The 13,374-nt window shown below is 35.7% G+C and overlaps 1 protein-coding gene across 3 annotated transcripts in view; it reads right to left on the reverse strand.

Annotated features, from left to right (window-relative positions):
- The window catches only part of PACRG (parkin coregulated), a 243,531-nt gene that overhangs the window by 182,115 nt on the left and 48,042 nt on the right, over nucleotides 1-13,374 (reverse strand). For 2 of the 3 annotated variants that reach the window (XR_011738337.1, XM_065835899.2), the window contains exon 3: nucleotides 6,700-6,834. The exons of the other annotated variant lie outside the window; for it this stretch is intronic. Coding sequence is in view for 1 of the 2 variants with exons in the window: in XM_065835899.2 (XP_065691971.2) it covers nucleotides 6,700-6,834 (135 nt within the window). In the remaining variant the exon portion in view is untranslated. The remainder of the gene's footprint in view (nucleotides 1-6,699; nucleotides 6,835-13,374) is intronic. 3 annotated transcript variants of the gene reach the window in all.

The following is a 13,374-nucleotide window of genomic DNA, read 5'->3' on the forward strand; positions in this document are numbered from 1 at the left end:
CCCAGAGGCAGCATTTAAAATTTGTTTCTCCGAGACTTTATTTTTTTACCTCAACTTGTATTTCTAGTCTCTCTAAATTATTATGTATTATTTCTGGCTTAAGAAATTGTTGCTTTCAGTTGCCTTCTCTTGAATCCACAGTGCAATTTTCTGTTATACTAACACAATTGTATTGGAGACATGCTTAAAAAGGATCACTGAAATGGTTAAAAAAAAAGGAGCCCTCTGGGGAAGATAAACAGAAGTTGATTGCAGAAGAAAACTCTGAACTAGTTCTTAAAACATTAATGAAGACATTAAATAAAACAGAAACTAAGGCCACACTGTGCCATACTCACTCTGCCTAAGCATGATCCATGGCCACTCCTCTTTGTACATCATCTTGCAAAAAGCTTTCATTTTGCATAACAACAATTGTGGGGGATTTACAAGTTTTCTTTAAGATGACAGTGTCCTCTCAAGGTATTTTATTAACAAGATATTAAACATAGTCTATGAAAGAATTGAATCAGTAAAGAAATCCTTATATATGAAAATAAATCCAAAAGAAAAGTATTATTTTCATAGTCAGTTTGTTCTCTTTGCTTTCAGATACCTAAGGCTGCAATTCCATGAGCAGCAAAACTAATCTAGAAGTTCATTGCTGTCCCAAGAAAAAAAAGTTTTTAGATCCTTTGACTCTCTCCCGTTCTTCACTGGATGTCACTATTGTTTCTTTCTCCTTCACCAACACACACCTTTAGCACTTATGGACCCTTTTGCAATCGAAGTTCACAGGGCTGTGAACATGTTACTGATTGAGAAGAAACACATCCAGCACTTTTCCCTGAGTTAGTGAGAGAAATGTACTCCCAGAAGACTCTGATCAGCAGCAGTGCCAGTGCCCAGTGTGCCTCAGAAACAGAGAGCAGAAGACATACAGGAAAGTTGGACACTCCCCTTCTGATGGCAATAAGTTATTAAAACCCCACAACGTCTAGAATTATATCTCACCTCTATAAATTGCAAGACATCAGTATAATAATGGGATCATTCTGTCGTGTAAATGAGCTCCCTACAACTATTTTTAATTTGTTTTGGGATTTGAACTTTGGGAAGTGTTACCGAAGTTTACTTAATACTAGGCAGGGAATAACATACAGTGTTTATTCATGTGGTTTAATGACAAGACAATGCCACAGAAATGAAAAATACTGAGATACATTACTTCAGAGCTCTGCAACTGAAAACTTGTCTGCCTTCCAACTATATCAATTGATATTAAAAAAAAAAATTTCTCTCACTTAACACTTATACCTCAAACAATCCAAAAAGGTTGCACTTCAAGGAAAAGAAAGCCCCAAAACCAAGCACAAGACCAAAACTAAAAAATCCAAATCAAACCAAAACAACAAAAAAATATTTTTCTTGGTGCCAGGTACGGATACCAGCTTAATCATAGCAGCTCAGAATTTTATATAAACTAATATAGAGTATGCTGATAAAAACAAATGAATAATGAAAGATGCCAATAAAAACTGCAGGTTTGTGGCATGTTCAAATTATTTGCAGTCCCTATTACCAAAAGCAACCTTTGGTAGTCTGCACAAGACAAAAGTGTATGCACAATCCAAATTCATGATGTTATGGGCAGAACACTTTTACCACTGCATCTCGTTTCTATCACCAAGAAGTAAATTTGCAACTACAGCTTTACACTAGCCCCTGAAAAAAACAAGCTACATAGAAAAGAGAGGATAAAGAGAAATTAAAATGGTAAAAGTCACATCCTTAGTGAACACAGCTACTCTGGGAAAAAAACACAAACCCCAAAAGATGGAAATCATGTTCATTTTGACGTTTCACTGGAGACATTTACATTTTTGAATTTGGTTTTCATTTCTTTGAAATTGTAAAAATTCTTTGAAGAATAGAAGCTTTTTTTTACCCCTGCATAATGACTTTCATAATTAACCCCACTCTGTAAAAAAAAAAAAAAATATTCAAACATTCTGATGAGTTTTGGTATGATAGAGAGAGACTGCATTTCAAACACATTCTTAATAATTCAGAAATACTTTCTGGGTTTTATCAACTTTCTTAGCCAAAGGTTTAATTGCATTCTGACCTTTTTTTAATTTGGTAATGTGTATTTTAAAATGGAAGTTTTTTTCCAATCTGGACTATGAGCTTTTATTATTTGTATCTTGGCAGGGGATTGTGCAGAAGAATATATTACTACATTTAAAAATAAAATTGTGATCTACGGAAGCTGAAAGAGAATTGCAGGATCCCACAGAAGTAGCCAACAGGCTTTTAAATATTTTAACACATTCTTTTTCTAGAAACATCACATTCTACTGTTATCTATCTGTAAATTAACAACAATTCATGTTTCAAACTTCTATGCTTGATACACATCAGAAACACCTTTTCAAACCATACCACTATATTCATTCTCTGTTAGTGGGCAAAACCAAATGCTTCAAATTTGGAAAGACTCTTGAACATTTGTCGAGTAATTCAACCAAATAAGTTGCTTATTTCTAGATCTGAAAAGTTACTACTTCATAAAAAATACGAGTAATATGTATTTGCAGCAATTTTAAGGCACTGACATCTATACAGTTCTATTTAATGATCACTGAGGAAGCATGAAAACAAACAAAGGATTTAAATTAGATATTAAAATATTATACTGGGTGTATGCCATTCAGTGAAGAATTTACTGACTGCTAGTAGACCCCCTCCATGAGGATGAAAATTCTTGAATTAATTTTGTATGGATTCTTTCATTTTCACTGTGTAGTGTGTTAGAAAGACAGTGGCTTTCCTTTTACCTTTGAAAATGAGAAAAGGACAACTTTTCTCTAGTTTTGAAAACAAAGATTAGGAACATCATGTTGTCATGTTGTCTTCTTTTAGAAACTTGATTACAGCCTCTAACACCAAATTATTTTAGTTTGGTATTATCAGAGGTTTTTTTAAATCCTTCCCCCCCCCCCCCCCCATATGATAATCCTTCAAACCAAGTTCCATTTCCTGTTCTTGTACACAGTAATGTATATGTTGTAAACATATTTTATCTGTTCATCTGTTTTGTTTCATTAGGTTGAAACAGGTTTATTTGAACTTGCCACAGTAGTAAAACTAACCAACTAGAATGCCAATATTACAGGAGTATTCAAAGACATGCCTTTCTAAACTTAAAGACTGAAAGACACATCTTGCTATAATGTTCTTGTAGTGAGATATAATTTAGTTTGGTTCCTTTTTCAAGAAAAGGCATGAAGAGAAACACCATGGTTTATCCACACAGTTTAATCTTGTGTATACTTAGGATCAATTTGGAGTAAGAATGACTCTTTTTGAATTTAGTGCATTTTGGAAATAATTAAGCTAAACAACAACAATGTACTATTATTTCAGAATTAAGGATCCAACACATGCAGTTTTTCAGAAATAGTTCTGAATAGTTCCTGAACTTCAAATTTATATCTCATCCACAGTTATAACCCTAGTTTTATGTACCCAGCCCTTAAAGGTGATTAATCATGGCTTTAAAATAGGGATAAGCAGAATTGTTACAAATTCAAGGCTCATTTGTGAATATTTTTTGGTATATGTTAACAAAATTCGTGGGTATTAAAACATTTCAGATTGTTCATTTCTAGCTGAAAATGACAGAATTCTGTCCACAGAATTACAATATAGGGAACAAGAGTTCAAAGTGTGTTCAAAAAAATATTTAATGTCTGACAATTATGATTGTTTTGTTTTGTTTCAGTAATTACAAAACCAAACAAATAAAGAAAAAAACAAAACAAAACACAAAGCCCAACTGTGTATTTCGCAGGAAAAACCAAAATCCTGTAGTATTTTCTTTTGTCACAACAAATCATGTTTCTGAGACCCTCCCTGAATTTTCTCTCATGCACCACTTGGTAAACAAACTAACATGAGTGAAATGAACCATGATACACTTTACATCTAAACAGAGGAAAAAACCCTTTTCACAGTAAAACATTGATATTGTGCTATTATAGCAGGATTAAAATACCACTGTTACCATTTATTTCTCCTTTTTACCATTCCACTAGAATCATGATTCATGCAAATAAATATAGTTCAGCCAAGCTTTTATAGAACATTTTGCCTAGACACATTTCATTATTAAAATATTTTTTCATTTTAATGAATTTAAGCAGTATTGAGTAAAATATATTTCTAAAAAAATTACTTAATCAGATTTACAAAAAATATTACAAACTGATGAAAATTAGCATTAGATGTATGTTGGATATTTTGACTACTCACATGTCCTTAAAACAAGTGAAAAATACAGACCTTACTTTATCTGCATCTGTAAATATTAGCTAACAATGAACAACATTCTCACCCTTTTGCAGTAGTGGGCAGCCTCTAAGACTTTAGAACCTATCGAATGTAAATTTTGAACTAAAAAACTCCTATTTGCCTGCTTCACCTATTTAAATTGCACAATAATCAATGATGGTTGCATGCCAAATTAAACAACAGCCTCAAGTAATTCTACTACCTCAGTATTGTTTTCTTGAGTGCCTGACACAGAACTGGGTCTGGATTGATTTGTGACTAAATCAAGCGGCATGGAATAAGGGGAATAAGGGAAGTAAGGTTGGACCCTGCAATATGCTAAGGTAAGAATGGAATAGTCAGCTACTCTGCTGTCTTCTTGCATGCATGCTGAAGTAGCAATCATTTGTTTTGAAAGAAAGGATAAACAGCAATAGCAAAAGCAACTGTTGCATGACATCTCAGTCCTACATTGTACTAGCAACATGCTGGGCTAGAAGATTGCAAATTGTGTTAACAAAAAATTATGTGCTGGATCTTTGACGAGAAACTCTGCTCTTGTGACTGTCTTAAGACAGTAAGTTTTCAAACAATTCAAACTGTGAGATACAGGGAGCAAACACTCTAGACATCCAGCTGTGGTTGGAAGGCTTTTAGATAGCAAGATGTCACAGAATCGGAGAACATCTCACGCTGGAAGGGACCCATAAGGATCACTGCCTCTCACAAAACTATCTAAAACTAAATCATATGACTGACAGTGTTGTCCCAGATGCTGCTTAAGCTCTGACAGGCTTGATGCTGCAACTACTTCTCTGGGGAGCCTCTTCCATTGACTGACCACCCTCCTAGCGAAGAACTTTTTCCTAATGTCCACTTCCTTGTGTCCTAAGTCAACTAAGCAGTCACTAGCATCATCTAGTGGAATACCAGTCCTTACGATTGAAGTATATGGATCAAATAGCATTTAAATTGAGGTAAATTGTCTGTACATCTCAGTCTGATTTTGTGAAATTAGAAAGTTTAATGCCTCAAGACAAAAACTAAATTCTGCAGATTTTGGAAGTTGCTTGTAAATCACCTTTGGGTCTTACCTGGTAATGAAAGATTAGGGTGCAGACTTATATTCTAAGCCTGTGGGTCACCTAAGGACCAGCTGCACTGGAATCGCATTCTGATAATGGGTTAAGTCATGTTGGACAGAGATTCCCTTTACTGCAAGAACTGTTAATTCTTCCTTGTGCTGATTGAGCACAGCACAATTCCCTCTTCTATACTTCAATAAGCAGAAAAGCTGCCTTAAAATCTAGTTACTAGCAAATTACATAGTACGACTTTACCACACTGTAGGTCTAATCCTGTTGGCTTCATTAGGAGTAGAGTCAGCTATAAGATTGCAAAATCACTCCTTTTTGTGTTGAATTAACATAGCTATAAATTTAAAATTTGTATCATTTTCTTGACATGGACAATTTAAAACACTCTACAAATCTGACATATTTTGCTTATGCATATCATGTTCATTTTCTGTAACTATCAGTGCTTTCAGCAAAATCTTATTCCAGTCCAATAAATAACACAAAACAATAAAGTAATTCATGATAACCAAAATAATTAAATAGTAGGAGCAGGTTAAAGATCAGCATTCATTTTCCAAATTAAATTTAAAAGTCTGCGGTAGTTACTTATAAGATTGGCAAGTTTTACAAATAACAATACCAAGCATTTTAGAGAGAAACACAGCCGCATTAGAATGGTGTCATTAGGCAATACATTTATTTTGAAGCCAATTAACCTTTTGTCAGAGAAATGTCGGAGCTGTAATGGTTTCAGCAGTGGAGGTCAGCCTCTAACAGGGGCACGTATGACAGTGATTACGCTGTCTGACATATGCTGTAGACCAAGAGTACAGCTGTGGAATGAGAATCTGCCTTCGTTTGTATTCTGCTCTGCATTTTCAGGGAGCAGGCAATCTTGACCTATCCATTTAGGTAATTAAAGCTTCTATTTGGAAGTGTCCTGCAGGAAGGTGAAATCTGGGAGAGATAAATGGCTGTTGCTTGCTGTATCCAGCCACTTCCATCATTTGATGGACTGTCTGAAACAGGCTGCATTGCTAGGTCTTCATAAAAATAGAGATGAATTGGGCAGGAGACAATTCACTAAGGCAAAGCAACTCTGTCATCTTCCTTTTTGCAGCATATAATTTGATTGTTAGTCAAGGCAGACAGCTGACTCTGAGGCCTTTCTCTAACAGCTTCCCCACCATCTTCCATTTGCTAAGAAATTATTTCAGTTTATTTACTTATAAGCCAACATTGTTTGACAATGAGAGATGTCACTTCAATAAGCTCAGCTGGCTGTCACAGCTGTGCCATGACTTACCTTCCAGGCGATTCTGTGTCCTCTAGCATTGTGCTCAAGGGCAAACGGGAAATCTCCTCGCTCATAAAACTTGCGAAATGCTGTGGGTTTTGTTGGTCTTTCTTTAAATGCTCCTGCAAGTGGGGGCCCTCTAACCTTAAAAACAAAACAAAACAAAACAAAAACAACAAATCCCCACATTTCAGTGGTAATATTTTCTTAGGAAAAGCCAAATTTATATGGCTCAGTATAGAAACAGATGAGAAAGAAGACTAACATTGATCTCTCAAATTCTAATTCACTTTCTTCTTTACATGCTATATTTCACGTCTTTGAAAGTACACTTTGGCAATAATCTACAGGTTTTTGTTAGCTGCTTTTTTCGTTACTACTTTCAGATTGTCCCATAAAAACTGTTATATTTCACGGCAGCTACCTCAATTGCCCCAGTATTTTTAAGCTAGAATAAAATAGCAAAAACATATTCACATTATATAGTAGAAGTTCTTAGAAAATTAAGCATTTCTCCTTGAGAAATATTTTTCTATTTGTTTCTTTATAGAAAATATTTGACTTAGTTTCCATCTGATATAACTATCCTCACTTTCCGTTTTCCTTCTCTGGCCATTACCTAATGTCCTTCATCATATCCCTTCCTCGAATGTCATGTATCTGGCCTTCATAGGATTTCCAGCCCTTCAGTATTGATGGCTGAAGCACTGGAAGAAATGAAGGAAACTCTCTCTCAGACCTCTCCTCTCTGCCTCTGTTGCTTTTGGAGAATGACATTTGATTCAGCTCTGCTTAGTTCCTTATCTGAGTTATTGCTGGTCAGCATATTGCGTAGCCGGAGTGCCTGAATGATGGTCCAATTCCAAAACACTCACGGTGGATCTTTTTCCTCAACCAAATGTAGTAGTAACAGGAACTACCAATTGGTACTAAGATAATAGAATTTCAAGTACTTATAAGAAATCTATTGCTTAAGCTAATTAACAAAGCTAATCTCAAATGCTGAAAGAGACTGAGAGTGCTAAACTAATCCCAAATGTCCTTGACAACTGATTCTTCCCTGAGAAACTCTTGCCTTTTTTTTTTTTTTCCTAGCGTAAATCTGGGGTAAGAACTTCCTACAATTCTATGTGTATCTCTTTTTTTTTTTTCCCCAAAAATGACCTTATGACTTGCTACCTTTTAAAACACAGAAAGTGCCATTTTCAAAAGAAGGTGAGATCTTCGATGATCGTATATCATATCCAGTATTTTGTATTGTTCTATTTGTCTCTATGTCTTCAGTGATCCTTAGTTTTTAGCATTAGACATTCAGCTTTCCAGGGAACAAAATGCAAATATGTGACATCTTTTGCTTTATTTGTGCTATTCTCTAATTTAACTGTGCTAACTACAGATCTAAATCTGACCTGGCACTTTTTTCCTCCAAAGTATTTTGGCATCATTTGCTAGATGCTAGATTTGCTAGAGGAGGCCACTAGTGATATGCCTACACTGTACTTCAAATTACTTGAACTAGGGCTACTGAACTGTGACCTGTTGTTGCATATTGCTGTCACAGATAGACCATGTCTAGTGAAAAGAGATATGATATGCATAGCTGTAACTTTGCATAGTAAACAGATCTGCAGCCTTGGGAGTAATACTAAAAAAAAAGGCATTTTAAACCAATGTAAATAAATATACACTTATTTTTCTGTAGAGGAACAATGTGTTCTATGCCACTAGTATAAGTACTTTCACTTGGTGTCTTTTTATTTTTTTATTTTTTAATTTTTTTTTTAATTCTTAATTTTTTTTTATTTCAGGCAAGTCTATGAGTCACTACTCATTTGAGGCCACTAGAAAAGCATCTGTGTTCTTTTTTTTGCATATTTTTCACACACAGGACCTTCACGCATGCTTTAAACATTATTTTCCGTAAAATATTAGGAGTCGCTGTTTATTAATTTTTGACTGAAATTATTGATAAAGTGTATGTTGTCTTGATTACATGAGATATAATCTTGATTATTTCTTGCAGACTATCATAATGTACTCCCAAACTGCGTCTTATCTGAAACCAAATACTTTCTTCTTCTGAACTCAAGTTAGTAAATACACTCAGCCTTTATCTGCTGCACTTTTAGAAATTTTCTAGAAAATATGTTTGTGTTATTTAATCTCTTTCTATTCTTTATTAGGGAACAAAGAAACTAGAAAGACTAAACAGATCTTGGTTATCAAATCCATTCCTCTATTATTCCTCTAATATTACTCTACTATATCTACAAAGTCTTTCAGAAATTAGCTACAAATCTTTTCATTTGTCCCTTGCCTGTTGAAAGGCTGTTGAGCATTATCTTACTTCAGTGGCTAGAAACCACATACCATATCTTAAATCATACGCCTACTCTGAACTGCCACCTCCAAAAAAGATATGGTAGAATTAGAAAAGGTTCAGAGGAGGATTATCACTGAGGATATGGAGAGGCCTTCATAAGAAAAAAATAAACTGGAAAAATGATGACTAGGGAGGAATAAGGATCTACAAAACCATTACTTCAGGGAGAGGATGAATGACAGATTTTCTGCTGTCTCCTCCAGTGAAAGTACAGGGTATTAAAAAAATCTAGTAAGCGACAAGTTTGGAACAAACAAAAGTAGTTTTGTATTCATGGAACAACTAATGCATTTATAGAATTCCTTGCCAAAAGTCAGTGTTGGGAATCCTACAAGTTTCTGTACATTCAGGCTATGACTGGGAAAGCTGATGAAAGTGAAATGCATTCAGGTTTACTAAATTAACATTACCATTGGTCAGAAATACAATTAGTATTATCCTTTTTCACATGATACAGCATAGTAGGTCATCTAGTATTACATTTAGTCTCTCATGGTGACATCACACTAACATCTTATAGTTAGCTTTTGATCAACTGCCACAGCAACTATCTTATCCATTTGATGAGCTATATGTTAATAACAGAATTTCTTGTCATTAGTTGTAAGTGCATTATCCTGTACTTTGTACTATTATATTTCATTCCATTTCTCTTACACCAGTTCTCAAGGTCTTCTGCTTCCATGTGTGTGACACCGTGATCTTCATCTGTTTTAATAACAACTCCAAACATTATGTCAACTCTAAATTTCATTATACAATCCTAATTTCTTTTTTGTCAAGGTCACTAATGAAAATATTAAATAAGATTACCCTTAAAACCACTTCTTAAGAAGTTCCATTAATAACTTTCATCTATTATCATATCTCTCATTTCAACATTACGTGTCATTATTGTCTCTATTTCAATATGCAGTTTATTACCCATCTTATGCACCTGTCCTGGTTTTGTTAAAAAAACAAGTTTCTCTTTTAGTGAATTTGCCTGTCAGCTAAAGTCTTCATATTAGCTGCATTTTCCCAGAGAACCAGATACACGTTTTGGTAAACCTAGCAATGGAATGCAAACTTATTGATAAGCACGGATGGACATCTCGCGAGAGGGGCAACAAGAAAGCGGTGACCAAGAAACTGACCAACTGTGTATAACATTCCATTCACATGAATACTTCATATAAAAGTGGGAGATCACGAGGATCTTGCCCCTTTTTCCTTTTTCCCTTCTGCTTATGGCCGACATTAGGAAAGGACCTTGCTGGTTGTCCCTGTGAACTGAGGCCTAGTGACAGACTGAATCCAGCTCCGGTTGGCTACAGAGTCTAATCCAGGGCTTTGGGTGCTGGCTCTGCAGTTGCTGAGACTTTCAAGATTGGTTTTGTATATTTTGTATTATTTTCTCTATTCTTATTAGTAGCATTAGTAAAACATTTTTAATTTTTCCAACTCTCTTCTCTCTGTCCTTCTTTCCCTCCCAATTGCCTGTCCTGAGTGGGAAGTGGGGAGAGGGAGGGGCAAATGGGGGAAGTGAGGGGAGAGGAGGTTAACGATATATCTGCCAGGGTTTTATTGTCACCCTGCAATCATAACCCTCGACAGCATCTCACAATTCTTGTACTGTATAACCAGCAAAGTAGTGTATATAGCTAGAGAAGCAGCAGCATACCACAAAAATAGTCTAGCAAGAGATGTTGTTTTCTTCCTTTGTCTTAAAGATATTTTTATTGTCAGTTTGGACTCTAATAGGCATAGAGACCTTTTAAATACCAGGAAGAGCAACCAACTCCAAAGGAATGAGCCTAAGATCTGCCTAGAACAAAGAAATATCACCAACCAGTCAGCAGGAAGAGTGCAACTGTCCCTGCATTGAAGAAGTGGTACTGTGCATGACTGAGGAGTACTATTGCTTTACTTCAAGTTTATTACATGGAAGCAACTTGTTCTTTCTCTTTGCCTCTGATAAAAGTAGATTATGAGGTGTTCTCTAGAGTGGCTGCATTAAGCTAATACTGTTTGCCTTTTGCAAATAGTTTCCTTTTCTTCCTGTCTTTATTACTAGGGGCACCATCAACATCATATTTGGTATTCTGCATGTTGTTCTCTTATGCAGATCTCTCTTTGGGCCATTCCGGTCACGCATCTTCAAGAGTCTACCTAAGGAAAAGCATATGTGTATAATTTATTCTTTCACTTTTTCTGATTCCTGACCTATTTTGTTTTATGTCTTTTTTTATACTTTTAAAAAATATACTTTTACATGCTTTCAAGTAGCACTTTTTGAAACCAGAGTTCTTTTAATTTTCTATTTGCAGACTATCACAATGCTGGAATGCCAGTCATGGATTCAGATGAATTGCTACAAAAAAAAGCTATGGTTAAATTCTGGAACAGAATTTTTACAGTAAGAAGCTGTCTCAAAATCTTTAGGCCAGTCAAGTTCTCTAGGAGACAAAGTCAACTTTACCTCTTTTTTGCTTTTCCTGCCAAAGATATGTTTCTCACAATAGAAAACTATTGAACGGTCTTTCCTAACAGCTGAATGATCATCCTCAATAGCTCTTTTCCTCATGCAGATTTAGCATTTCTCTATGTACAATTCATTAAGACCTTCCCAGCTGCAATGGGATTGATTCTGAAGACACAACTGGTCCATAATTTTAGGGAAAAAATGCAGAAATCAGAGAGGTAGTACCTGATCCTGGTGACAGTTGAAAGTATTTTATTTACCAAGCTGCTAGCATAAACTACACTTCTCAAAATCTTACAGAAATTTTATAGCTTGAACTTTTAGGGTAAGACTAATATGCTTTTATTGGCTCATTGGCAGCTGAACACAAAGGTACTTCCTAGAGGCTGGTATTGGGTTTGATATGATTCAACATCTTTATAAAGGATGTGGATGGCAGAACTGAATGCTTGCTTACCAAGTTTGTGGATCACACCAAACAGGGAGGAGAGGCACTATACACCAAAAGGAATAGCCACCATGCAGAGAGGCCTTCACAAATTAAGACGGGGCCAAACAAGGACTGTGTAAGTGTAATGCCTTGCACATGAGACAGAATAATCCCAAGCAGCAGTACAAGCTGGGTGGGATCTGACTAGTTGGGGTGTAGCTTTGCTGAGAAGGACCTGGGAATTCTCATGGACAGCCCTAAACTTGAGTGAGAAGTGACTTTGTAGCAATGAAGGCAGGATGAGCCCTGGGTTGCATCGGCAAGGACAGAGTCAGCAGATCAAAGAATTCCACTCGACATTTGCTGGGACGCACCTGGAATACTGTGTCCAGTTCTGGTCCTCCCACTTCATGACAAAAACTGAAAAACTGAGAGAGAGTCTAGTAGATGATCATGAAGATCATCAGAGGTCTGGAGATCCTGACAGAAGGTTCAAGAAACTTGATTTGTTCAGCCCAGAGAAGAGAAGGCTCAAGGGAGGATGTAATCACAGTTTCTCAATCCCCAACAGAGGGTTATAGAGAAGATGAAGTTATTCTCTTCAGAAGGATGCACAGAGCAAGAGGCAACAGATGCAAATTTCTTCAAGGGAAATTGTGTCTGGATACAAGAAAACAGTTCTTCAGCGTCAGAAACATTAAAAACTGAAATAGGTTGACTAGAGAAGAGGTGGGATCTTCCTGAAAATATTCAAGATTTGGCTTGGCAGGGACCTGAAAAAAACAAATCCAAGACCCATCTTTCAATAGAGGGCTGGACGAGATGATCTTCCGAGGTCCCTCTCAGCTGAGGCTTCTCTGTGATTTTATGTGACTAAGTAAAATATACAAAAAGAAAGCATACAATGCTTTTCCTTGTGGTAAAAAGTTTTGTCTTACATTTTTTATTGTTATTATTACTGACTCAAAAGGTCATCCTGAAAGTATTCCACTCATTGGAAAAACTGTAAAAAATACTATCTTCTTCAACCTCACTACAATATTTCATAGCTAGAAAGTTTAAGATTGGAGTTCCAGTTAATTAAAGGCTAATATTCATGATGGCAAAGTATATGAAGCAATAAACTGCTTCTGAGGTTCGTTAAATGCCAAAGAGAAGTTGAAGAGTTTGATAATTGCAAAACTAATTTATTGTAATTCTATGCCGTTGAACTATGTGACAAGATAAAAGATACAAGCCATTAAGCAAAACAAAAACAAAACAAAACAAAACAAAACACCAAACAAAACAAAAGGAGAAAGACCATATTTCTTTCATTGACTTGTGGGCATTTAAAACCATTGTATCAGGTTGCATTTGTAGACTTTTTAGTGACAGCACATTAGGAAAATGCCTAAGAAAAATTAT

The sequence above is a fragment of the Patagioenas fasciata genome, chromosome 3 (genome assembly GCF_037038585.1).
Source record: "Patagioenas fasciata isolate bPatFas1 chromosome 3, bPatFas1.hap1, whole genome shotgun sequence".
Taxonomy (NCBI): Eukaryota; Metazoa; Chordata; class Aves; order Columbiformes; family Columbidae; genus Patagioenas; species Patagioenas fasciata.